Source organism: Pelmatolapia mariae, linkage group LG12 (assembly GCF_036321145.2).
Source record: "Pelmatolapia mariae isolate MD_Pm_ZW linkage group LG12, Pm_UMD_F_2, whole genome shotgun sequence".
Lineage (NCBI taxonomy): Eukaryota > Metazoa > Chordata > Actinopteri > Cichliformes > Cichlidae > Pelmatolapia > Pelmatolapia mariae.
In genome coordinates this window covers 31,661,934-31,686,340 of record NC_086237.1, presented here as the reverse complement: position 1 = coordinate 31,686,340, position 24,407 = coordinate 31,661,934, and the positions used below count along the sequence as shown (strand labels likewise).

Here is a 24,407-nt window from a genome sequence, read left to right as displayed (position 1 = left end):
TTCATTTTATTCTTTTTACCATGTAATTGTAAAATTTTCACACGATACGGCTCTTTTGTTTCTGCACTGACAAAGCACATCAGGTGGCTCTTAACTCTGATTTGTTTTAGATTTCACATTTAAAAATCGGGTCATACAACGGACAAGATGACACAATAATCACACTTGCTGATTATTCAGTGACCAGCATTTGTACTAGAAAGAAAGCACAGAAACAGTATTACTTGTAGCTGCAATATTATTACACTGGAGCAACATGGGGTTCAAAACAGAGTATTTGTGTATCACAAGTAGACTTACTTTTGGCAGTGTTTTCTAGGTGAAACACTATTTGATATTTCAAAATGTTTCCCTTTTACTTTAAAAGGTTAATGCATTTTTATTTAAATGAGCATTCTGTGTTTACATTTTTTGCATGTTTTCCTCTGAGCATGCACTTGGCAACAGTGGGAAAGAAAACCTCCAGGAGAATCAGCACAGGGATGCGATTGATACACATCAGTTAATCAATAATTATGCTATAATATGTTTATGATTCTGAGTATGTTTATTTGAGATAATATAAATACTGAATATATTTTATATTCATATTATATTTTACAACTTGCACACTATTAAACTACTTAAATAGAATTCTGTCTTCTAGAAAGTTTAAAAAAAAATTGAAATCCTTTTTTTTTTCACTTAGCAAAATGTGCCTGAAGTCTTGCCGCTTTACACATAATAAGTCTAGCAAAGTTTTTCTTTGCCAATTTTCTACTCTGATTTTATTTCTAATTAAATATTGTAATCATCTTTAAACAGCAATGTCAAACTCATTTTAGACCACAGGCCACAAACAGCTCACTTTGAAGTGTGCCAAACCAGTGAAACCCCTTTTTCAGTCTGTCAGTGTAAAGCAGTTTAATAAAAGAATAGAATAGCCCTTTATTATCAACAGTACATTTCTCTTTTTCTACATGATAAAGAAATGCTACTGTCGTAAATGGAGGAGATGTCAGCATGAATTTTAAATTGTAAGAAACAGACATCTTAAATTAAAGAAAAAGTTAAGGAAACGAATTTCCTATAGTGTCCTGACATAACAAAACGTATTAATTTACAGAAAATTCCCTTTTTATTCTTTACTAGTGACCCCCTATAAAAAATTAGAAATTTCTACGACCGATAGTGAAAAAAAACAGGAACGTTTCTGTCATTTAAATATGTATTTATCACTTACTCTAGTCTAGTATGAATGACCACAGGGTATGTCTTTATCAGGAGGAAAAGCTGTGAAAGAAAAACTGAAAATGCAATGAGAAGTCCAACGTCTTCACATTTTCCTGTGGGCCGGTTTGGAGTCTTTGGCGGCTGAATCTGAATCATATTTTTTTGACAGCCCTGTCAAAAAATTTAGCACTTATTTGAACATAGGAGTCATATTGTTGGTATATCAATATAAATTAGAGGTTCTTTTTTTTTGTTGCATGCCAAGTGGAGCATGAATTGTTGAAGTCAATTCTGGCCCATTTTACTATAATTTTGACCTTTATGGCAGGTGGATTGTGCGCAGAGTAATGGTCCGATCCATTTTTCTGTATCACATTAACAAGTTCCACTGTGGAAATGCACTTTATTCATATCATATGTCCCTGATTCTGCTTGGCCTCACTGTGGGAATAATGACCCCTCCTCTTTGGTACACCATCATTAAGCAGATGTTTTACAAAGAAAATCACCTCACTCTCAGTTACTTAAGCGCAAGTCCATATGTGGTCCATGAAGGAATTAAACTCGCAAACAGCTACACTGGCCTGTGGGAACTGTGTGTGTGTACGCGTGTGTCTGTATTCCCCGGGGCCTGCACTGTGTGTGCTGGGTCAGAGGAGGCCAAGGCTTTAATAAAGGAACACGCCTGGTACAGAGATACCAGTCTAACTGCCTGGGGACATGCAACCTGATGGGGTCCAGATGAAAGTCACCAGACTGAACTTCTTCCTTCAAAAACAGCCGATTGGTGTAGGGATTACATAGAACTGCCTTCTTCCTCAAGCCTGTGCTTGGGTTTACTCTGGGATTTGAGGGCTAAGCGACTAGATTAGAGAAACATTCTCTTTTAATGATAGCTTTTGCTAGATCACAGGAAAATGTGTTATTTCATGTTCCAAGCAGATAACTTGCTAACATTTGCCGGGCTCATACGGGAGGCCTCGTTTTTCCCTTGGTCATCAAATGTAAATATTTCATGTGTTCCTGGCTGTTGTGTTGGGGGGTGTCTGGTAACCCACAAGATGAGGTAGCTGTTTCCTGCTTTGCAGTGATCCATAGATATTTGTCGTGTTATCTCCCCGGTCATGAACAGGACTTACATCATCCTCCTGTGCTGAGTGTCAGTTACAGCAGGGCAGAGGAATTTATTTACAGGTCAGTCACTGGATCAACTGATCCACACAGAGATGTCTTGTGACTTTTGCAGGGTAATATGGGGTGACAGTGCATTTTAATAACTATACTTTTCACCACACCGAGGAATATAATGGCAAACAATATTACCATACTGTTATATAAATATATAACCTTATATATAACCTACATACCTTAGCAGCTCTTCTATTAGAGTGACGATTCTGTGCGCAAAATTCTAAGTCAGCTTTATGAATAATAATAAATTATACTGTATATTAATTGTGGATTTTAAATGTTTAGATATGTTGTATTGTTATGCATTTGCAGGATTAGGAAAAAAAACATTCCTGTTAGGATAAGGATTGCACCTCTGGTTTTTCAAAAAACATCATCGTGATTTATTCAGTATTTTGACAAGAAAATTGTAACCATATCGCCCACCCCAGTAATAGCGCAATACAATGATGCATATGACTCTGAAAAATAGAACAATATGCTACGATAGCTATATTGAAATGTATTGATTTTTTTTTTGTATAGTATTTTTTTCTCTCTTATTTTCTTTTCTAAATGTTCCTGTATATTGTTTACATGTTTGAAATAAATTACCAATCAATCAAATCTATCTAAATGTGTCATAGATAAACTCGGTGGCTAAAAAAAAAAAAAAAATGAAGCCAAAATGCAGTTCCTGGAGTGACCACTTGAGGCTTTAGCCAAAAATACGAAAAATCGAATTTACTTCCATGTTAAAATGCCCAACTTAACAGCACTAAAAACCATGTTTATAGCCTGACATGAAACTTGTTTTGGCCTTTCTGGAACTGTGGAGTAGGTAATTTAGTTGTTTAATACATCCACTGGTATTCTGTTAACGCAGTCCAGTATAAGTGAAAGCTGTCTAGGGCTCACAGTCCTAGACACTAATTGGAGTGGACTTTTAGGCTTTGTGGTGTTAGTCTTTTACCTTTTTAATAATTTTTCTGGCAAATAATGTGACCTACTGTGAGATACAGATATTGTGGTGTGGTTTGGATGAGTAAAATTCTAGTATTTTACTTTTAAGTCCTAATGAGGAGGTATGTGCAACTCTGCGTTGCGCCCTTGTGCACACCTGGCTTCCACAACAACAAAAAAACAAAACAAAAACAAAACAGCATCATCAGTGACAAAATGCTAACAGTAAGTCTACAAACCAGTGGGTGACATCACGGTGATATTATTTATCAAAAAAAAATTCATACCTGCCATGCATGCTCTAACCATCATTTGTAATATGCCCTAAAGATTTGGATGCAAAATCTGTTCGCTACTGTTGGCATTGTGCAGAGAAGGTCTGGAAAATCAGACAGTAATGAAATAAACATTTGACTTTTGAATCCCAAACCACAACTGTTTGGCTTTAGAACACAAGCTGTTGAGAGTAATTTTATTACCATTTTGCCCTTTTATAAGAAAAAGCAGTAATCAGACACTTATGTTGCTTTCAAAACAGCTAAAAATGAGCTGTGCCGGGCCAGTCACTTAAGCAATAATTTGATGAGTAAAAACACTGTATTGTTGCATGAAAAATCCAAGATGACATTGATTAAAACTACGTATGACATCAGAAAACCAGTGTCATTAATCATAATCATTGTTTATAGAATCTCATACTAAGGAAGTTACAATCACCACGAAACTGAAATCAAACCGGATATTTTTAGTTATTCCCCAACTTTGAGGTCAACTGCTTATTAAGCAACACATGTGGTTGAGTAATACGACTGATGGGTGTTTGCTTCGTCATGAAAACACGCAGAGAGATCGCACACACACTCACTGGTGGGTTTTAGGACACGAGTCTCCACACTGACCCTGTATTGTGTTACTCCTTCCATTACTGCTGACTAACTTTTGGTCTCTGGCTTGAATGACAGCCGCAGGGTGCGTGTATCAGGGCAAAGTCCATTCGTGTCAAGTTATCCTGCACAGAGGAGCCTGATAAATCTGGGCCAGCTGAACCCAATCCCTGAAACAGAGCTTGGTGCTGCTGATTCAGGTGTTACACATTCATCAGCATGCGGCACTTTCAGGTGAGAATGACCTTGTCGACACAAAAGGTCCCAAAGTAGAAGTCGCTTATGGAAAGAAGGTTATTGAAGGCTGGATTGGGTTTTAATATTGTTATTTATACTTGTGGTATTCAAGCAACAGTGTAGGTGTAAATTTACAAATGGATGTTCAGCACAATTTTCTTTTATCGTCACATTTATTGATGGAGCCATGAGAAGGACAAATCAGTCAGGGTGACATACCCAGGGCGTGACAATGATAATGCCTGTACAACATCACATTAAACACAGTGGCCAACTTTAGAGTGACCTGAGAGGGATGACCTGCAACACCTCTTCTCATTGGTAAATCTCACACCAGAGGAGAAGCACCACAGGTTTAACTGCAGGATTGTGCAGATTCTGCAGCTGATTTAATTATCCTTTAAAATCGTAACAACAATGACTAAAAGCAGGAACATATACCAATGATAATGTAAACATCCAGTGCCAGCTCAGAACATAAACACATGTTCAAGCATTTTTTTAAAAGAAAAAAAGAAATTCATTCATAAAAAGTATAAATCGACTTAAACCGTTTTCGCGCATGAACTGAACTGCAGCCCTGAACTTTTCTAGGAATTATTCATGGGATTTGTGTGACAGCAAATTCAAATTAAAAGACATTAAAGTGTCTTTGCTCCACCAGCTCCACAGCACAAAGTCCATACGATTACCAATTAAGCCCGTGTATGAGTACTGCAGGTCATTGTCTCGTCTCCATAATGCTCAATGAAGGAAGGATAACTTCAGACAATGACTGCACCCAAGTTCATGTGTGAAAATGGTCTGAGATTATCAGTATTAGAACATCTTTATTTACATTCTGTATTTACCATTCATCTCAGAAAGACATAAAAGAATAGTAACATGTGCTGTTAATCATCAGCACATCACCTATAAAAGCACCTTTAGTACAAAAAGATATTTTCCGAAGGACTAAGAAAGAAGAAATGTCCATTGTTTGTCTTAATTTATAACCTAATTTATGACACTACGTGGTGAGATTTTATAACTTTTGAATTGTGCTTCTCAAATATCATTTAGATTTACCAAGAAAATATTTAAAATCGTATAGCTCAAGCATTTCTTCTAACACTGAACATCTCCAATATTTGTAACGGTCCAAATGTGTACCATCAGTGCTTTGGTTTGTTTCCTTTCTGATATTTCAAGAAAAAATAAAATAAAATAAAATACAAAACCCCAAATTGGTGGGAAAAAAGAAATCCTTGTTTGTTTGTGTTGATTAAGAGGAGCTTGTTGATGTGGTCATTAATACTTTGGTCTCCTAGATTGTGGATGACATGGCTTTATACCAGTATTTCAGAAGGATACAGTAAGTATTGTAGTTAGCCAGGACCGTATACATCCTATGTCCCACAGGTGATACAACACTGTTTCTGGACCGACCTGAGAGAGCAGCGACCCAATCGCTTCAGCTTGTCACAGAAGCGAGAGGACATGGTGTCTTTCTTGCAAAGTGGACCTGCAAACAAGGAACACAACCTTAGAGCAAACACTTTAAAGCCATACAAATATCAAATTTAAGTGATTTTGACCAAAACACCTCCCTCTCTCACTCAAGAAACAAAACGTAATGGAAACTGCATTCATGTTTTAACAGGTAATCTGCTTTGCTAATCTTCATCCAAATAATTTACTTTGGCATACAAACCTTTGTTTGTCTTGCATTCCTGCATATTGCACTTCCTGAGTGTTTCTGGTTTGGAAATCTTCTCACAGAGGCTGTTTGGCATTACAGCCAAATCCTTTTTGCTTACACAGTTGACAGCACGCTGTTGCTGGCCTCCACCACAACTCACAGAGCACTGCAAATTCACACCAAAAAATATATAAAATTATAGTTTAGTTTACTTCTGTTTTAAACCTAATTAATATAAATTTATATTGCACAGAAACATTTAAAGATTCATTAAATGTGCAAAGTATAGCTGACCTTTTCCCAGTCCCCAGTCTTCCACCAAGTACACGGTTTTAAACTGCACGGCTCAGTACTGTTTGGCCTGAGTGTGTTGCTACAGCGATGAGGCTCAGGGCAATACACCAGGCGCTCTCTGACACCTTCATCACAGCTGGCAGAACACTGAGAGAGACAAAAGCACTCAAAAGGTTGAATTTTCTTTTTCTAAGATTGTAATAAAGTCTCTTCTAACTGTATCTGTAACGGTAACACAAGAAAAACCATGTGGCAAAAAATATCCTCAGTGCCATACAGTTCAGGCCACATCTTCCAGTAGAACAGAAATAACTGTGGCTTGTGATGAAAATAGTAGAAATGGTACCAAAATCTGAAAATACATAAATAAATAAATAAAAATGGGCAGCTTTAGAAACAGTGATGATAATTTTCAAGATTAAAGAATCAGGCTCACAAGGCTCCAAAGCATTGTTGAATTTAAGGGGGACAAAAAATCTAAAAAGCCAAGGCAGGTAAAGTCCAAACTATAGTCACAACTGGAGATGAAAAAGACAAAAAAATTCTATTTTTTTTAAAAAAAATTTATAAACATGATTACAAACGTCTCATATATAGAGATGTGAGTGGATGCTTTTCCTACCGGTCCCCATGGTGATGCACTCCAGCTCATACAGGGCTTGTGGGGGCAAATCAAGGTGCTAAGGGGTCTGCTGGACACTACTTGACAATGGAAGGGTCTGAGAGGACGTTTAGTCTGGGAATCAACACATTGGACATCACGGTACCTCCTTCCCACCACCGCGCAATCATCCGAACACTTTGGAGAAAATTATAAACACTAAATGACTCATAAACAAACGGCAAGAAAAAAAAAATCGGGTCAGAATGAACCAACTTCATTTGGAAAAGTAATAGACAATGAGTGTAAGTACAATTAAGTATTAAGCATATTTAATAAGTAAGAAGCGCAATTATCAGATTCAGTGACTGGAGGAAATCTAACGTTACTCACCTTGCTCCAGCTGCCACTTTGCCAGGTGGCGCAGGGCTGCAGGTGACAGGTACGAGCAGGCTCAGGTCTCTTCACGTTGGCACAGTCCTCGTCGTTCTGGGAGCTGCACTTGACTGTCCTCCACACTGCTCCGATCCCGCATGTTGTTGAACACTGAGGAGGAGAAACTTCTGATTAAAAACATTTCAGACATTACCATTAATGTCAAGCCTGTAGTTAGAGAGTAGGATAGCATCCTGATAAAGTACCTCACTCCAGTTTCCTACAACCCAGAATACATCCACATCGACAGGCTCTATGGCCATCAAGTTGCTTTGGTCACTTCCTGAGCTGCTCTTATGATGTCCCGATCGCTGCTTTTGGCTCTTAGACTGACTACCTTTGTCCCTGGATGTAGGCTTTTTAGCACGAGTGGCAGTGGTGGTTTTTTTGGGTGTCACAGCAAGCTTCTTCATTTTATTCGTCTTTAATGTGGGCTGTGGTAATGCTGTCATGGTGGATTGTTTGCTTGCTGTTGTAGAAGGCGCTTTCCTTGCGTGATAACCAGTTTTTGATGTGACTGAGCGGTACTTGTACATGGGAGTGGTCAGCGCGACCCGGTGTGTCCAGGGGGGATTAACATGTGAGGTGGTGTGGGGGTCAGATAAAAAGTGAGTGGTTTTCGCCCACGTTTCAGTACTGGTGTGTGGGGTGGAGTATGCAGATGTGGTTGGCGCCCTGGTTATGTGCACAGTGAGTGGACTTAATTGGAGAGTGGGTGTGATGAGTGAGTGTGATACTGTTGTGGTTGATTTAACAGGATTTTTCAGTGGTGAAGCTGTGGTAAAAACATCTAGATCAATAATCCTGTCCTCCTCTGTCATCGGATCAACAACATAATCATATCCTGGGGTGAAGAGCAGCACATTTGGAGTGCTACCCTCCTCTTCTTCCTCTACCTCGTCTACCTTTTTTTCATCTGCTTCCCCATCCTTTTCAGCAGATTTGGATTTAACTGGGAAAACTTTCCTTCTCTCACCCTCATTTTTCCTCATCATGCTGTTAAAGTCATGATCATCTGCATTTATTATTTCAGGAGTTGAAAGGGAGATGGTGGTAGAAATGGTAGTTGTAATTTGCTTGTTGGTTCTAGTGATAGCAGTTGTAGGTGCAGCAGTGGCCGGGGTGGTCATGGGATTCCATGAAGGAGAACCAGGATGCTTAGTGGAGTGAGGTTTAGTGATGTTTATGCGGCGGTATTTAGATGCAGGCCCAAATCGTCTACGAAGACTTGAGTTTGGGCAGTTTTGCAAGCCACACAGTGATCTGGCCCTAGGTTTAGTCGAGGGGTCACAGGTCTTTGTGGGTGCCAGTGCACAGGTGACTAGACGGGAGCGAACACCTCCTCCACATGTGACAGGGCACTGCAAAGAAGAAACGAACACAAAGAAGACATTACCTTACAAATAAAGAAAGGTTTTACAGTATGCTATGAAAGTCTGTGATCTTTAAGATTCAAGTCAAAAGCAAATAAAATTCATAGAAAAAGGCTTACTTCTTCCCAGTTGCCAACTAGCCACTCCTGTCCACAGGGTACGTCTCTGTTGCACGGCACCACAGGCTTTGGTTTTAGGAGATGCTTGCATTCCACAGGGTGGAGCACTCTTTCTTCTCCCAACACTGTGCGGACACAGAGAACCGTTCGTTTCCTCAGTCCGTCTGAGCCACAGGTGGCTGTACACTGCTGCCAACCCCCAACCCACCACCTGAGGGCAAGGAGTTAGACAGGAAAAGAAGGTGAATAAAGAGACCACTGGCAACAAATAAATAAATGGGGAATGCAAGGCAAGCGGACAATGTTGTTATCTTTATCACACAGCGAACAGAGCTGTAGCTTTCAAAATGTTTTATAGTATTCTCAATACCTGCATTTCAGTGCCAAAACCAAAGAAGTGCATTTTTTGAATTTAGTTCTTTGTTATTTAACCAAATAAGCTAAACTTTTAAAATGGCAAACTTGGCTAAATAAAATGTTGTCCACAACTGGTGATTTATAGGAACTCGTTTTTCTTTTTTTTTTTGATGAACTCTTTGATGCGATTAAAGCAAACAAAACTATAAATTTAAACTTCTTTCGATGCAAACACATTTTAGCCATTAAAACAAATTATTGAGATTTCAAACCAACAAAGTGAATTTTTATCTGTGATAAAAATCCTTTATTTTCACTGTTTTTAATTAGTTTAATCAAGCACAGTGCAACAGGGCAGGTTAATTGCAAACCAAAGCTGTAAGGATAAGGTTTTAAATGAAAGTTAATAAAAATAAATGGAAATATTTAAGTTTCAAGCAATTCTTTTGGACATAATAGTACAGACTGTGACAAAAAAAAAGGCTAAAAAATATAAAATATTAAGACCTTGCAGGACAATCCATATTCTTGCACTTCCTGTGTCTATCTTCTGGACGGCTGTCTGGGTCACACATAGACTCATCCACTACGCCCACATCCACTTCAAAACAGCGCACAGGCTGGTGTTGCTCACCTAAGAAAGGACAAAAATCCAGAAAGAATATCATGATCCTATCAAAAATCCTTAAACTATCCTACTAGGTATGAGAGAATAAAGAAAGAAAATTGTTTTACTGAAATGTGACTCAGACCTAAGCCGCAGGTGGTGCTGCAGTCTGTCCATGCTCCGTGTCTCCATCTGTAAATAGGCTCAAGGATCTCATTTTCTGTCTCTTTGGTCTTCTTAATGGTGTACTCGTACTTTATACCTGGATTCTTCTCCTGAAATAGCAACTGAACAACCACATGAACTATGAGTACCTTTCCAAGGAGACTCTATTCACCATCTCATCAATATGATATTGTACTCCTTGTCTTATGCTTTTAAGTGTCCAGAGATATTTAATTGTATGGGATACAATAAAGTGCAGGGAACTTTATTTACTTCTCTAATAGCTTCTATACATATCAAAAATGTTTCACCTCTGTAATATGACGACCTACCTGAAGCATGACTGGCTGCTTGGTGGGTCCAGGAGCGGTGAGATTCTCCATGTTCCCACTGCGCTCGTAGAAGAACGTCGTCCCGCCGGCCTCATACTCCCCATTCCACTGGATGATATAGTTGCCGTTGAGAAAGTACTCGTCTGACCCCACGCTTCTCAGAGCCAGGAAGTTTCCTGCCTCCACCACTTCCTTTATCAGGATGTCCCGTGCCCCCTCAGGTATTACACCCACATCCACGTACCCTGGGAGATTCAGGAGGGGAGTCAGAGTCACAGCAGAGTAATGGATGGCCCACCATGGCTGCTGCCACACTCACATCCAGACTACCAGACAGTTTCCCTCTGATCTTTAATAGAGGGTGGGATACGTCTGTGGGGGTGGTTGGCATGTGTGTGTGTGTGTGTGCACGCGTTTGTGCATATGTCTGTGACTGTACGTGTGTGCATTCAGCGTGGGGGGCACTGCCCTGTCTCTGTTTTTTATTGTGTAGATGGGGGGGCGGGGTGGGGGAGGACGAAAACAGCAGTGAGTGGGTCTCTGGAGTTTAATGATGTTTGTGGGAAGGTGTGTGTTTGTGAAAGGAGGGGGAGGTTTGCCCTTGGTCTAAGTCTTTTGAAGTCTCACACATCTGGGCTGGTTATCTGGAAAGGATGCATTGCAGGGCAAACACACAGAAAGAGAGCGAGAGGAGAGAAAGGAGGGAATTTTTCTATGAATCTGTCTTGGCGGCATGTTGATTTGGCAGGTGAGTTATACTTTTCCGAGCGCAGTAAAAGCAGCACAAGATGCGAATCTTTAGGCAAATGCAAACACGGGCCTGTAGCTACAAATGCATGCACGCACACACCGTAACGTAACAGCAGCCAAGTACAGCAGGACAAACAGCTGCACTATGTGGACAAGATGGCTGCCATGACAACAAAGAAACAACACAATGGTGTAATGGTAATGAACTGTCCTCGAATGACTTTGTGCCTGTAGACATGTTTGAATTCTCTGTTTTCACACTCTTCTAGTGGGTACATCAAAGTTTTCCTCATTAATAGGTTGTCTGTTTTGCGTTACAACACAATTTTGTAATGGCATGATGTCTCATGTTGAGATAATTTAATTTGTTTCCAGCTGTTGAAAATACTCCTTGTGTTGCACTCACCAAAGCCTCCTTCTTCATCAAATGACTTATAAACTGTCTCACAGCTTGTGCCGTCGCCCAAACAGACTCCACAACGATCCTCCACTGCGTTTGAGTCGATGCCATAGTCGCAGCCGACCTCCTAGAAACCAAAGACACACAACACATTAAAATAAAACAAAAACATAACAATTCAATGCAAGTTTTTTTTTTCCATAAAACATCCCTTTTTAACATTTTAGTAACTCTGCAGTGTATCAGCCTGCTTCACTACAGCCCTCCCCAGTCTCTATTTGTCTCTTACCCAGCCACACTACCTTGCACACGCCGTTTATGCAGATGTTTCTGGACTTGTTGTTCATGAAGCACGGTGTTCCGTCTGTCACGGTGTCAAACATCCTCTCAGAAAAATACTGGCTGACTGGTCGACAGTGAAGCTCACAGGGATTTACTGAGGATAACGGTGAGATGAAACAAATTGCTAATGTTGTCAAATTGCTAAAATGTCTATTTGAGCCAGTTATGAGTCATGCTTCTCACTTAAGACGTGAGAGTATTTTGTTATATATTTTTAAAGAGCTAAAAAGGGAAAAGAATTCTGTTCTGTTATTTTCAAGATATAGTGATTGACAATAATAAAAGTGATATGAACACAAAAAAAGAAAAGAAAGACAAAAATACATCAGACAGGAAGTGAGTTACAGTTTTGTGCTCCTGCTGAGCTGTAATGTAGTTGGCAGCTGCATCAGTGTGGACTTTTAAATACAAATGCTGCCCCCTTTTGTTTGACACATACTATTACATCTACTAATCTTCCACTTTATATCTGTGGGTCTCAATTTTTTTTGTGTGGCTCACACACTACACAAAATAATCATTACCAATAGAAAGGAAGTTTAATTTTAGTAAAATATACAGTACTGTACTGTGAGACCAGCCTATGACTGACAGTGTTCTATTGTGTGATCTGCTATTCAGGTGTGATTTAAATGCATTGGCAGTGTTTGTGATCACTGGCATGTTGAAAAATCAAGCTTCTTGCATATTTAAGGCTGTGAGTACTTACATGGGTTTGCCACAGGGATCCACTGGTAGAGCTCATTGTGGTAAGGCACAGTGTCAAACTCACTGCACAGCATCTCTCGAAAAGTTGGTATATTATTTGGACAGGGCTTTGTGTTACAGGTCCGGTATCGCTTTCTTTCACCGGTACAGTACTTGCCCCCAAATTCTGGCCTGTGGAAAAGAGCAGCACACTTTGAACGAACCAGTTAAAAAAAAAAAAATCAGCACGATGTCAGTATTTTGGGGGCAGATGACATTAAACCTGTGAACTGCAAAACAAAAAAACAAAAAAACAATTCTATAGCCATACAGTGTGAAAACTATTTCAAATGGGTGTTAGACTCATCTCTTACTTGGGGTTGTTACATTCCCTCTCTGCTGACTGAACTCCAATACCACAGGTCCTGGAGCAGTAAGACCAGGTACTCCACTGTCCCCAGCCTCCATTCACTGTCTCTGGGAGTTTACCCACAATCACACACTCTCCGGAGATACACCACTGGATTAGAATACAGAATAGTGATATAAGTTAAATACCACTTCAGCTGGTATAAGACAATGCTGATGTCTCTGTGACAGTACCACCTTCTTGATGCTGCTGGTACCTCCCTGTTTACACAAGGAAACAAAACCTAGACTATCACAATTCACCTTTTCTGGTCCACAGCGAGTACCATCTATAGGTGAGTCCAGCTTAGAGCGGCAGGAACCATTTACTGAACACCAAAGAATCTGGCAAACATTCTGAAAGAAACATAACCCCAAAACAATAAGAAAGTGAAGAAAGTGTTTTCTACAAAATTTACTTTTCTGTGCTTGTGCAATACTCACATCAACCTCAGTGCAGAAGGTAGCATTTGGTCCATACTGGAGCTGGCACTGGTGATGTGTGGTGTAGCGTACACCGAGGCGTGCCAGCGGCGTGGTTAAGTCCCTCTTTGAAGGACGGTCATCCAGACAGAAACCCCAACCACGACTAAGGCAGATAAACAAAGATATGATATTTGTTTATCACAGGGTATGGTGGTTGGGAGTCAAAGAAGAAAATCTGAATGCTCAAACTCAAGCAAAGAGACCTAGACATTAACACTTAAATAGACAAGAACCTGGGAAAACTACTTAAAAAGGCAGAAATTATAATAGCAAAAATATGCCAGTTCACATATATGAGCTCTGACCTCGACTTTGTGGCAACTGGCTAAATCACAAGAACAGTTGGTCTAAGGCGCTTTATATTGTAAAGTAAAGACCCCACAATAATACAAAGAAAACCTAAAAAATTAGACGAACCCCCATGAGCAAATACTTGGGAATTGTGGGAAGGAAAAATTCCCTTTTAACAGAAAGAAACCTCTGCCAGAACCTGGCTTGGGGAGGAGCAGCCATCTGGCATGACTGGCTTGGTGTTAGGGGGGTGAGATTGGACACAAGACGCATTGTGCAAGAGAGGCAGAAATTAATAACTAATAATAACTAATGATTAACAGAGAAGAAAGAAGGGATCTATCTCCTGAATCCAAACTGGGAGCTGGTTCGATGGAAAGGGTGCCTGAAAGCTAAAGGCTCTGCCTCCCACATCACTCTTAAATATCCTAGGAACCAAAAGTAAGCCAGCAGTCTCAGCACCAATTTCTCTATTAGGGTGATATCATACTATGAGGTCTTTAAGATAAGATAGGACTTGATTATTCAGGACCTTGTTTGTGAGAAGAAGGATTTTACATTTAAAAAAGGACTTTTAAAGTGTTGTGAACAAATATATTTTTAATCGATTGACCATATATGTTTGCACTTCTGTAGATGTAAAATTTCTTACCAGTGGATCTTCATGTAAGGATGTAGATGTCTGGCCCAGATAAACTGGAAATTTAGTTTTTCCAGGATTGCATACGTGTTTAAGTCGTGTTGTATAAATAGAACAATTCCCAACAATGCTATGGCCTGATCATCCTAAGCTGTCCAGAGTTAATGAGTGAAACCAGCTTTGCAGATACTTGTGCAGGGGTTGCCACCCTCTGAATGTTACTTTAGGCTCTTCTTACTTTTCTGTCATTTACATAATTTCCTGCTTCAGTTCTTTGCCTCACTTTAAACTTGCCATTGCAGCCATGGTTTACTGCATGTTTGTTTTAATAGCCTGTGTTCCCCCCCCAACACACACCACACCCAATGTGTGTTTTGGATCAATTTCACAACCTCAATACAAATCCACACTAGCATATCTGTTAAATCTCCGTGCAGCTGTCAAAAAAAAAAAAAAAAGAGAGAAAAAGGTACATGGAAATTCCCACAGATTGCACACATCTCATGCATTTTTGACAAAGACAAATAGATCTAAAACTAACCCACTTTAGACAAAAGTACAGATTCAGGCTTACTCAAGGAAACGTGTGATGTATTCTTTGGAGCAGGAAGACCAAGTGAGAGGCGAGCTGTCATACATCAGCTGTCTGGACATGATAAACGGATGTCTCCCCTCCAGCTCGCAGTCGTTCCCTTGGCCATCATGATGAATTCCAAAGCTGTGTTCAGACACAATCCGCATTAATATTCATGATAACATGATTACACAGAAGTATTTTACAAGGATAGTGGTCTTTATGGCTCACACTGCCATAATGGAGCAATCACAATGAGTGAATGTGCTGAGTCCCAGCCGTGTAACACATTTGTTTCCACATTTGAAATAGGTCAACAGATATTTGACTTACTTTTGTTTGTGTACATATAACTCTTACTCTAGAGTTTCATGACAGTAAAAAGTGGAAAAGCACTTTAAATTACTGCACAAACAAAATAATGAGAAGACAAATAGACATAACTTCTACATTATATGGTGTGGTTTGACATCAGTCGAGCTGTTGACATTAACGGTGCTTAACCAAAGTTGAACATGACAAAAGACCAAAAATTAACCACGAATGGAACGTGGAACAGCTCTCATTTTATAGTTAAAGCCTCCTCTGATGGAACAAATGATTCTTTGGATTTAACTAAACTTGAGACATAATCATTTTCTGTGTCTCTTTAAAGTTAAAAAGAAACCCAACACCTCTGTCATTTCACTTTTAGTGCTATTACATGATCTACACCCACAATACAACAGGACTCTCAGGTATCCTTTCCTTTTCTTTCAGGTTATTAGAAACTTAGTCATTATTTGCACACCAGCAGTCCACTAATAGGCTGGTGAGCTAATGGTAGGAGATTTTATGACACTACATTGAAGACAGTAACCGAACACAGGAACTACAGATGCTTTCTTTGTTACAATATTCTAGTATTTCACAGTCATTACAAATCCAGACTCTCTCACACACACATATTGACCTGTGGCCCATTTCATGAGCTACTGTAAAGGCAACAGGTAGACCCGAATCCTCATTGATGTTGCAGCTGCGGTGGGGTTGACACATCCCAGACAGATGAGACAGACCCAGAGTCTCGCATGGCTGGTTCATTCCAGCACAGATGTCTTTCCTATAGGGGGAGACGCATGCAAGTCATCTGTATGTCATCTGTATAAACATTTCATTTAAGCTTTTGAGGGTGCCGATGTATGCTGGGTTATCTGCCACCTGCCTGGTAATCAGCACAGCCACATCATGATGAGCCGGGTGTGTGTCACTCTGGGGGTTTAGGTTTTTCTGCCAAGCACAGAAACTAGCCAAGGTGGTGTCTGCATGGTGAACAATTTTCAACCCTTTCTGCAACGAGCACAAACAAATAATTTCACATACTTGTTGTTCTGGGTTTTTTTTTTAAACTATAGCTACAGAACAGTTAACAAATAACTTGATAACATTTGTCTTCAATACTTGCAGATCTCAGTGTGTACTATAAGGTGTAAAGAAGTAACCTAGAGCTTCAGATGTTGTCAGGAGGGGTGAGACGTCAGAACTGATTAATTTTCATTCACATTTTCCAAATAATGTGGTTATTAAATGGACTTGTTCTTATATTGCACTCTTCTTCGCAAACAGTTCAATTGCTTTATACAACATTCCTTCGACCTAAGTGCTTTCTGTTTAACAGTCACACGATGATGCACACATCAGAGATCAACTGGGGTTCAGTATCTTTCCCAAAGACCTTTTGGCATGCAGACTCAAGCAGCCTGCTCTAACATCTAAGCTTCATACACTCTAAACTTGCAGCACCTAGTGTTCCACTCAAGTACTAACGAGGCATGGTCCTGCTTAGCTTTGGACGAGATCTGGTGTGTTGGGGTGTGGTAAGGCCGTAAGCCAAGGCATACACATTATATACAAGACATCAGAGCTCCTTATTACACATTAGAAAACTATGCAAATTTGTAGAAGTTTGTCCAGCTTATCTCAGACTAACCTGGAAAGTGAGCTCAGTTTTCACAAATCCATTTCTGTTTTTCTTGTTCCACATTTAGTGTAAGAATTGCCAAAGCAAATGTTATAAAAGCACATTGAGGTTTCTTAAAGACTTCATTCAGATGAAGAGTACCTCCTCTCCATGTAGCAAAATGAGGCGCACCAAGATGACGTGGATGGCATTCCCAATACTAGCATCATGAAAGATTCCGGCCACCTGTCAACAGTGAGAGAATTCATTGTAAAAGGCTTTAAAAGACCTTTACACCAACTAAAAAAGTTCATTCAAACCCTTCACCATATTCATGATAGTGAAGATGTAGGACTCCACATTATCACTGCCATGGTATTGGATAAGTTTGGAGTCAGCCACCACCATGGTCTCCACCCAACGCTCTCTACTGACTGAGCGCCGTGAACGCGATTGACCCTGGTCCTCCCCTCTCCGATGCTCCCTCTCCCATTCCTCCCTCTCCATCTCCACCTGGATGGAGTCAGTTGGAGCATCTAAAGCATGAATAATTGAAGACATTATTTGCAGTACACTTGTGGCTTATCTTTCTTGACACAAGAACAGCCAGAGGAAAAAAAAAATCCTTGAACACCAGCAGAAGAATACTCACAAACACGCCATACACTAATTCAGGACTCACATACACACCTCGAACTCCACAGGGATTGGGCGTCTTTTTGGACTCAGGACTTCGTTTTTTTCTTTGACTTTGTGTAGAAACTCTTGCATAGATAATGTGGGGCTCTCGACTCCCTGCAGGATCATCAGAAGATTTCTGGACAGGCTCTATAAAATAGTGTCCCTCTGCCAAGGCGAAGAAGCCTCTCTGTGGAAAATAATACATTGATGGAATAAATGTGTACAGTAAAAACATTTAAGTGTGGGTATAGCAAGCTTAGTTTTTAGGGCAAATCTACACTCTCAATCAACATCATTGTATTGTACTCAGTCACAGATTTTATCCCCAAATCATGCCAAAGACTTAATGTGGATTAAAGCCTAACATCAGGCATTCTCAGACTGTGAGTGAAACAAGAAGCCTATCAAGCATACTATTGTGCTGCACCACTTAAAAGCCTGACAACAAATCACCAAAAAGTATAGTGCTTCTACAATTTCCACACCACAAAGCTGAGGCGTTGGCGTTCCCTTAAACCTGCTAAAAAACGTTGCTCCAGAGTAATTTCCATCTGAGTGGAAGCTGTCATTAGTGAACAGATCTGAATATCAGCCTTTCCCTTTCCCTCAGGCACATTCTCTATGCTGCTGCAGTAATACAACAACTTCTTGCTAAGTATGCCAATACGTGTTCTTACTGGTGCGGCTTCTTCACTTGCCGCTCAGTGAGGTCTACTGGTGAACACACACATAAATGCAAATGAAAAAATACAGGACATGCATGCAATCAGGCATAAAATGCAAATCTGTTCACTTTTCTGCTTATAAACATATTCAAGAGGAATGTTGCAAGTTGTTTAAGTTAAAGTGACTCTGTGAGTGTTTGTATGGGCTTTTATTTTTTTAATCAAGATAAGTCCAAACATGCCCAGACTGATCCAGGATGAACCTGTCCCTCCTTCATTAAACCAACTGGCAAAACACAGACTGACAGACATACGACCAACAGTCTTTCAACAGTAGAATGGAAAGAAGAGAGTCTGCGTCAGTGCGGCTGAGCAAAGAGAGGCTCTTTTTCTTTACTGCACAATGAACAAAAAAAATAACGTTTTAAAAACATGAACATGATTCTTGGATTTTTTCAGATAGTTTCAGCAGCCAAGGGCAGATGTGAAAAATTAGGCCATGCAGTATTTATGGTTTGGCTGGTTGTGGTTCTGGGGATCTACCCCACTGTTTACTGTAGTAGTAGTTTCAGCTTTCTGGGTCATCCTGACAAGTTTCACATCTGTTTCTTAAAAGAAGAAAAAAGTCACTGGCTGAATATCCCATCGCTTGATTCAGGGAGTTCAATCTTTGAAAAGATTACTTTACCCTATATGCTGTAATGAATTTATGAAACAAGCTGCTCAGGACTGTTTTTTCAGTCATTCCTAAAGCAACGGTGTTGCAAGTACTAAACAAACTTTACCTATATATATATATATATATATATATATATATATATATATATATATATATATATATATATATATATATATATATATATATATATATATATCAAATTAAAGACAATTAAAGAATTAAAGAAAAAAATTAAAGAAAATTAAAGACAATTTTGATAAAGGTCAAAGAGGACTTATTCAGAGCGTGGCCTTCAGCCAGAGCTCCCAGAGCTGCGGTGGTCTCATCTGCAAGGCATGCACGATGATATATCTACAGTCAGCTGGGAAGACTTCCCTAAGGCCCTGTGCAGAGAACACTCAGCTGATTTCACTGTTTCTCTATATCTCATGCAAACACTATGTGACTGGAATAATATAACATCATATCTTTGCTTTTGGAGTTGTATCGTGTTCCTGCAAGAAAAACATAGACTGTATGAAAATAAATCAAGCATGTGATGGGCAGTTGTGTTGGTAATGTTTGCTATCATAGTCTCCTGTATGTATTCCTGTGGGAAAACACAAGTCAGTCCCAGCAGACACAGACAGGTGGTGGAGTACAGATCAGCCAAGCAGGAATGCTACAGGGAGGCCCTTCCAAACACTGAGACCATTTCTCTGCATGATGTGCATACCAAATGCTGTTCTACTGTGGAACACGGTCTGCATTTGCTTATACAGTATGGTTATGATGTTACTTGTGACCAGGTACAGATCTTCTGTGATGCCTCTGCTCAACAAACAAAGGAAACTTGCAAGGATACTAACAAGGACTTTGCTTCCCATTTTAACAAAGTGAAGGATGTTGAAGAATGAAATCCTGAATTTCTGTGACAACAGCATTAAACTGGATATCAGTCTTCACTTTGACCAGCTCTTTCCCCTTTAGCCCCCCTTGACCAATAATCCCCTTTCTCTGAGGCAGCATGTTGTTTGGGTGTGAGGTGGCAAAGCCAGGGGAGGTTACCATAACACAGGTCTGTGCTCTAAATACATCAGCCATATGGAACTCCTTTTCTTCTGTTTCCTGCTTCTGTGGGTTTCTGAGTGCTGGCCAACTAGGTCTGAAATAAAGTCTCTGTTATATAGCCTGTGGACTCTGCAGTGATTAGAGCGACACGAGGAGAGGTGGGGTCAAACGGTGCTTGTTACTGCAATATGATTAATCACAACAATTTACTGGCAAACAAACGTGCATTTATTCTTAGCTTTTTATCAGTAGTTGCATGTTTCCCTACACTTACTTCTCTTCTCTTTTTAATTCATAAGATGATTCTATGTGCGAGCTCATTTCTTCCTGAGAGGTCAAAAAGATTATTGCCATTTTTTCATGTGCATGGTGGAACAAACATGCATTTAAGTGGGGAAAATACCAGTATAATAGGTCTGAACCTGTAAATTCTTGTTTCGTGTTGGGCCTCAGGGATTAGAAAAGTCTCCACTGAGAAAGCTTTAGGTTTACCTAAATTAATGGTTTTACCATAGAAACATAAAAGGAACAGTGAAAGCATTTTCCACCCTTTTGCTATCCACCTCATGGTTCCATGTTTGCAGTAAATAGAAAAGGTGAGGGGTTACCTGCATGCTGTAAAGACACAGTGTAATGCAAAAGTGTATTTGTTTGAGCAACTGCACCCTTGTTTTTGCAACCAGAAGCAGGATGTTAAAATTGCAGTTGGAGGTATTAATGTAACAGCAGCTTCACTGTTGCCTTACGACAACGAAGAATCATGGCACTGCTCTATTGTCTGCTGCCTAATGGGTGGAGTTTGTCACGTTTGGTCAAATATTTTAATTGTAACTCATTTATTATGACTATAAAAAGTGAAAACTGCCTTTGGTTCCAACTTTTAAAATTCTGACAATATAAATAACTTAATATCTTTTTTTTGGTGTTGTTGGTCGACCAAAGGAAGATGGAAGACAGGTAAAGATTTTATATTGTTTTCTTCAGTCAGCTCTGAATTTAAAGACAACAACAATGCTAACTGTTACAGAGAAGATTTATAGAGAAATTATCTTCACTAAAACAAAGCACAAAGGAGCTGAACAATTTAACTGAACCAACTCTGTGTTATTATTAATTTTAATTGCGGATATAAATTAAAATCAGGAATCACTGAGCTGTATAAAGCATTTTTCTCCATCCCTTTTGCTTCCTATTCATGCAAAAGCATGCAACTCATGTTTTGTGCAACATTAACAAATAATTATTTTGAATTCCTATTTGTAAGTAGTCCACTTCAACTTGTCTCGTGAGGGTGAATAATCTCTGCAGCAGCTGGTAGGGCTTCACTCCCACATCTGTCTGGCTGAGTCTAGCTGTTTAGTGGTCTCTGTTTGGGTTTAGCAGCTATAAACCTTCTTTCACAGAACAGAAAGTCCGTGTAATAAATCAGAGCAGTTTCCCTCGTAGGTTGGAGTGAAGGGACTAACTGGGGAATTCTGTGTTGCAGGAAAATCCCCAGAACGCCATTAGGCTGCAGATATGTGGATTTTTGAGTGACGCAACACATTTTTCCTTCTATGATTATATGAGCGGCTGTGAAATGGGTCAGATATAAATTATGTTGCTAGGTTGGCTGTCATTCTGGTCTCGTCCTGAGTCACATGTTACAAATGAACTGTGTAAACATGCAGGGAAACCCACACACACATAGCACAGAGGCAGGAGGCAAGACCCTGCAGGAGTGGAATTCCTGCTGTGACACAATCAAACATGAACACTGAAACATTCTTTGTGACTAAAAGTGACACATCCTATCATTTCAAAGGCAGGAAGTTCATCCTCTTCTACATACTCGTACTTTTTAGCCATTTCAAAATGTTGTAATATTGTGTAAACAAAAACCCCAGAGTTCATTTTGAAATAAGACTGTGTGCTGAATAGATGGATTACAACTTAAAATTTTCAGAAATCAGTGAACCACAAATTGTTCACGTCGTATTTAAAAAAATATTTCTTCATATATTGGATCACTCTGATTTTTTTTCCAGGTGTCCTCTCTGCTTTGTAGTTAAACTGCTTATTTGAACAGAAACACTATAGCCCAAGTTAAAAAAAAAAAAGCACTCAACTTCTCTCTCCATCTGTCAAACTTTACTGCTCCACTCACGCACAAGAATGTGCCAAGATCTATTACTGAAACTTTCTCACATCCTGTTGGCGTTTGCAAAGTGTCTCTAAAGGAACAGATAATCCATGAATGCAAATTTCTGAATGAGTGAGTGAGGGTGAAAGAAGACGAAAACATCTGAACCACAAGGAAGACGGAAAGGGTCTCATGTCAGTCTGAGAAGCAGCAGTCGTCAGAAGGTCTGCAGCACAGTCCTTCAGCAAACAGTGTCGGGAAGTCTCTGAAGAGCAAACTAACAGACAGGGCACTGTCAGATGGAGGAGTTGCCTAAACCGCATACCAGTATACCCATAGTGATAGCTGCTATCTGGTGTAATTAAAAAAAAATCATGATAAAAGCATGTTGATTTAAACACAAGCATCCACCAGCTCAATTTGATGAATGAGAGTGAGCATAAAATTACCTTTACAGCTATAAAACACTGTGACACCTTACCAGCCCACTGCAGGTGCTGATGGCAGCAGTTCCTCGCACATCAGACGCTTCCACGGTGCCAAGAAGGTGGCAAGAATTTCCATCAGAAAGACGATGCTCAGTCCTGTTGGCACTGCCATTCCTGCTCTCCACGATGTAGTCATTTGAAACCAGGTGATTGTTTGCAGTCAAATTGAACATTAAGGTTTTTCCCTTGAAGATTACCTTGTAGTAAACCTGTTTCTCTTGAGAATGGGACTGCAAGTCTCGCCTGATTCTCCCACCATTAAAGTGGTGAGACAAAGAGTGGGAGATGAATCCTCCATCTGCGCCGGTTTTCACTGGGTGGACAATGGACAGTTCTGACTCTGACAAATGACCTACAAAACAGCGTTTAAACACAGGTTATACAGACCTTTTACCTTTAGTGCATACTGACTGTGATATGCACTTAACGATACAAATTCTTTTAGTCACGCACTTAGTCGGGCCATGCACAGAATTGCACCACAGCACACTGACCTTGTTCTGCAAAGAAGGAGAGGAGACTGCCAGAGACCGAGAGCCCTTCGTGGCCAGCTGCCAAACTCAAAACAAAGTGCAGCAGAAAAAGAACCGTGCACTCCTGCGAACATGGCATATTTCATGTAACCAAACTCAAAGCACTGGAAAAGAGTCCACGTCTTTGGGGTTCCCGTGGCGTTAGAGGGGACCACTGCGACCCTTCGCTGCACTGTGTCATGACACGAGCAAGCTCAGAGGGGAAACATGCGCCGAGGAAAGCTGGGAGCCAGATCATGGTTTAAAGAGGGAGAAAGCAATGTCTCTGTGGAGGAAGGAGGGGAGGAGTGTTCTTTGGACCAGTGTCTATTTTCCTTGCAGGAGTGAGGGGGAGCAGAGGGAGCAGAACAAGAAGCTACCACAGAAGAGCAAGCTTCAGAGAGTAGCCCGGTTCGTCCTGTGTCGAGACTTGTCTCCTGCGCCGCAGATGGCGCATCATTAATGCGACTCGACGCGCAAATAAAATTAATGGACCATTGCTTGCATCAGTTTAAATCCAGCAGCTCTAGCAATCAAAACTGTTGTTTGCATTTGTCTACGCTACGTAGTCAGCCTTTACCAGTGGCATAATCACTAGTGCATGGGCGTTAAAAGTTTGCAGAGTTTTCTAAAGCTTTGCAAAGATGTGCAAACGTGCACGCACGAAGTCCATCATCCCGTTTTATAGGAGCAATATCGGCTCTATGATAAGACTAAATACCTGTCATTCAAAAATCAAAGCCCTGCTAACAAAGGAGGAATAGCGTGCTGTGCTTTGAAGATTGTAAAAATGAATTAGCTCAGTATAGTTACGTATTAGTTTCTATTTATAGGCATATGTGTTGGCCTTGACCCTTTCAACCAACTGTCCACCTCACTAGGTTGAGTGACGTGATAATGTTACGTGAAACGTTGGTTTCTTAATTATTAAAAATAAGTGTCCGTGAGTGGGCGTGGTGAAAGATGAACGATTAACCAATCGGCGCCATGAGCGGGATCACTCCACTGTCAAGCTGTGTGGAAAATATATTTAAATGAGCCGGCTTGTTTTACTGAATAAATGAATGCTAGATTATTTAATGCTCTGGTCTTTGCCCACTCTCAAACATCCAGAGACTAACCTATATAAAAACAAGGGGGCAATCCGGGATTGTCTAAAACTTGCATTTTTTTTTCTCATAGCCAGCAGGGGGCGACTCATCTCATTCACTCGTTCAAAAGCTTGCTATAGAAGGAAGGCACATTCAGACGCTCTTTTAGACG

The 24,407-nt window shown here is 40.1% G+C and overlaps 1 protein-coding gene across 1 annotated transcript; it reads right to left on the bottom strand.

Moving 5' to 3' along the window:
- Positions 1-4,568: 4,568 nt before the first annotated feature.
- On the bottom strand, positions 4,569-23,506 carry adamts12 (ADAM metallopeptidase with thrombospondin type 1 motif, 12). Its single transcript, XM_063489102.1, has 24 exons — positions 23,127-23,506; positions 22,626-22,984; positions 17,638-17,815; positions 17,275-17,483; positions 17,110-17,193; positions 16,213-16,337; positions 15,961-16,110; positions 15,009-15,152; positions 13,462-13,606; positions 13,282-13,374; positions 12,984-13,129; positions 12,632-12,801; positions 11,883-12,016; positions 11,587-11,707; positions 10,431-10,675; positions 10,079-10,220; positions 9,834-9,960; positions 8,970-9,180; positions 7,684-8,838; positions 7,436-7,588; positions 7,064-7,240; positions 6,442-6,588; positions 6,160-6,313; positions 4,569-5,970 (listed from the first exon to the last, which is right to left on the bottom strand). The coding sequence occupies exons 1-24, from the start codon at positions 23,242-23,244 to the stop codon at positions 5,855-5,857; spliced, it is 4,803 nt and encodes a 1,600-aa protein (XP_063345172.1). The 5' UTR covers positions 23,245-23,506; the 3' UTR covers positions 4,569-5,854.
- Between the last annotated feature and the right edge of the window lie 901 nt (positions 23,507-24,407).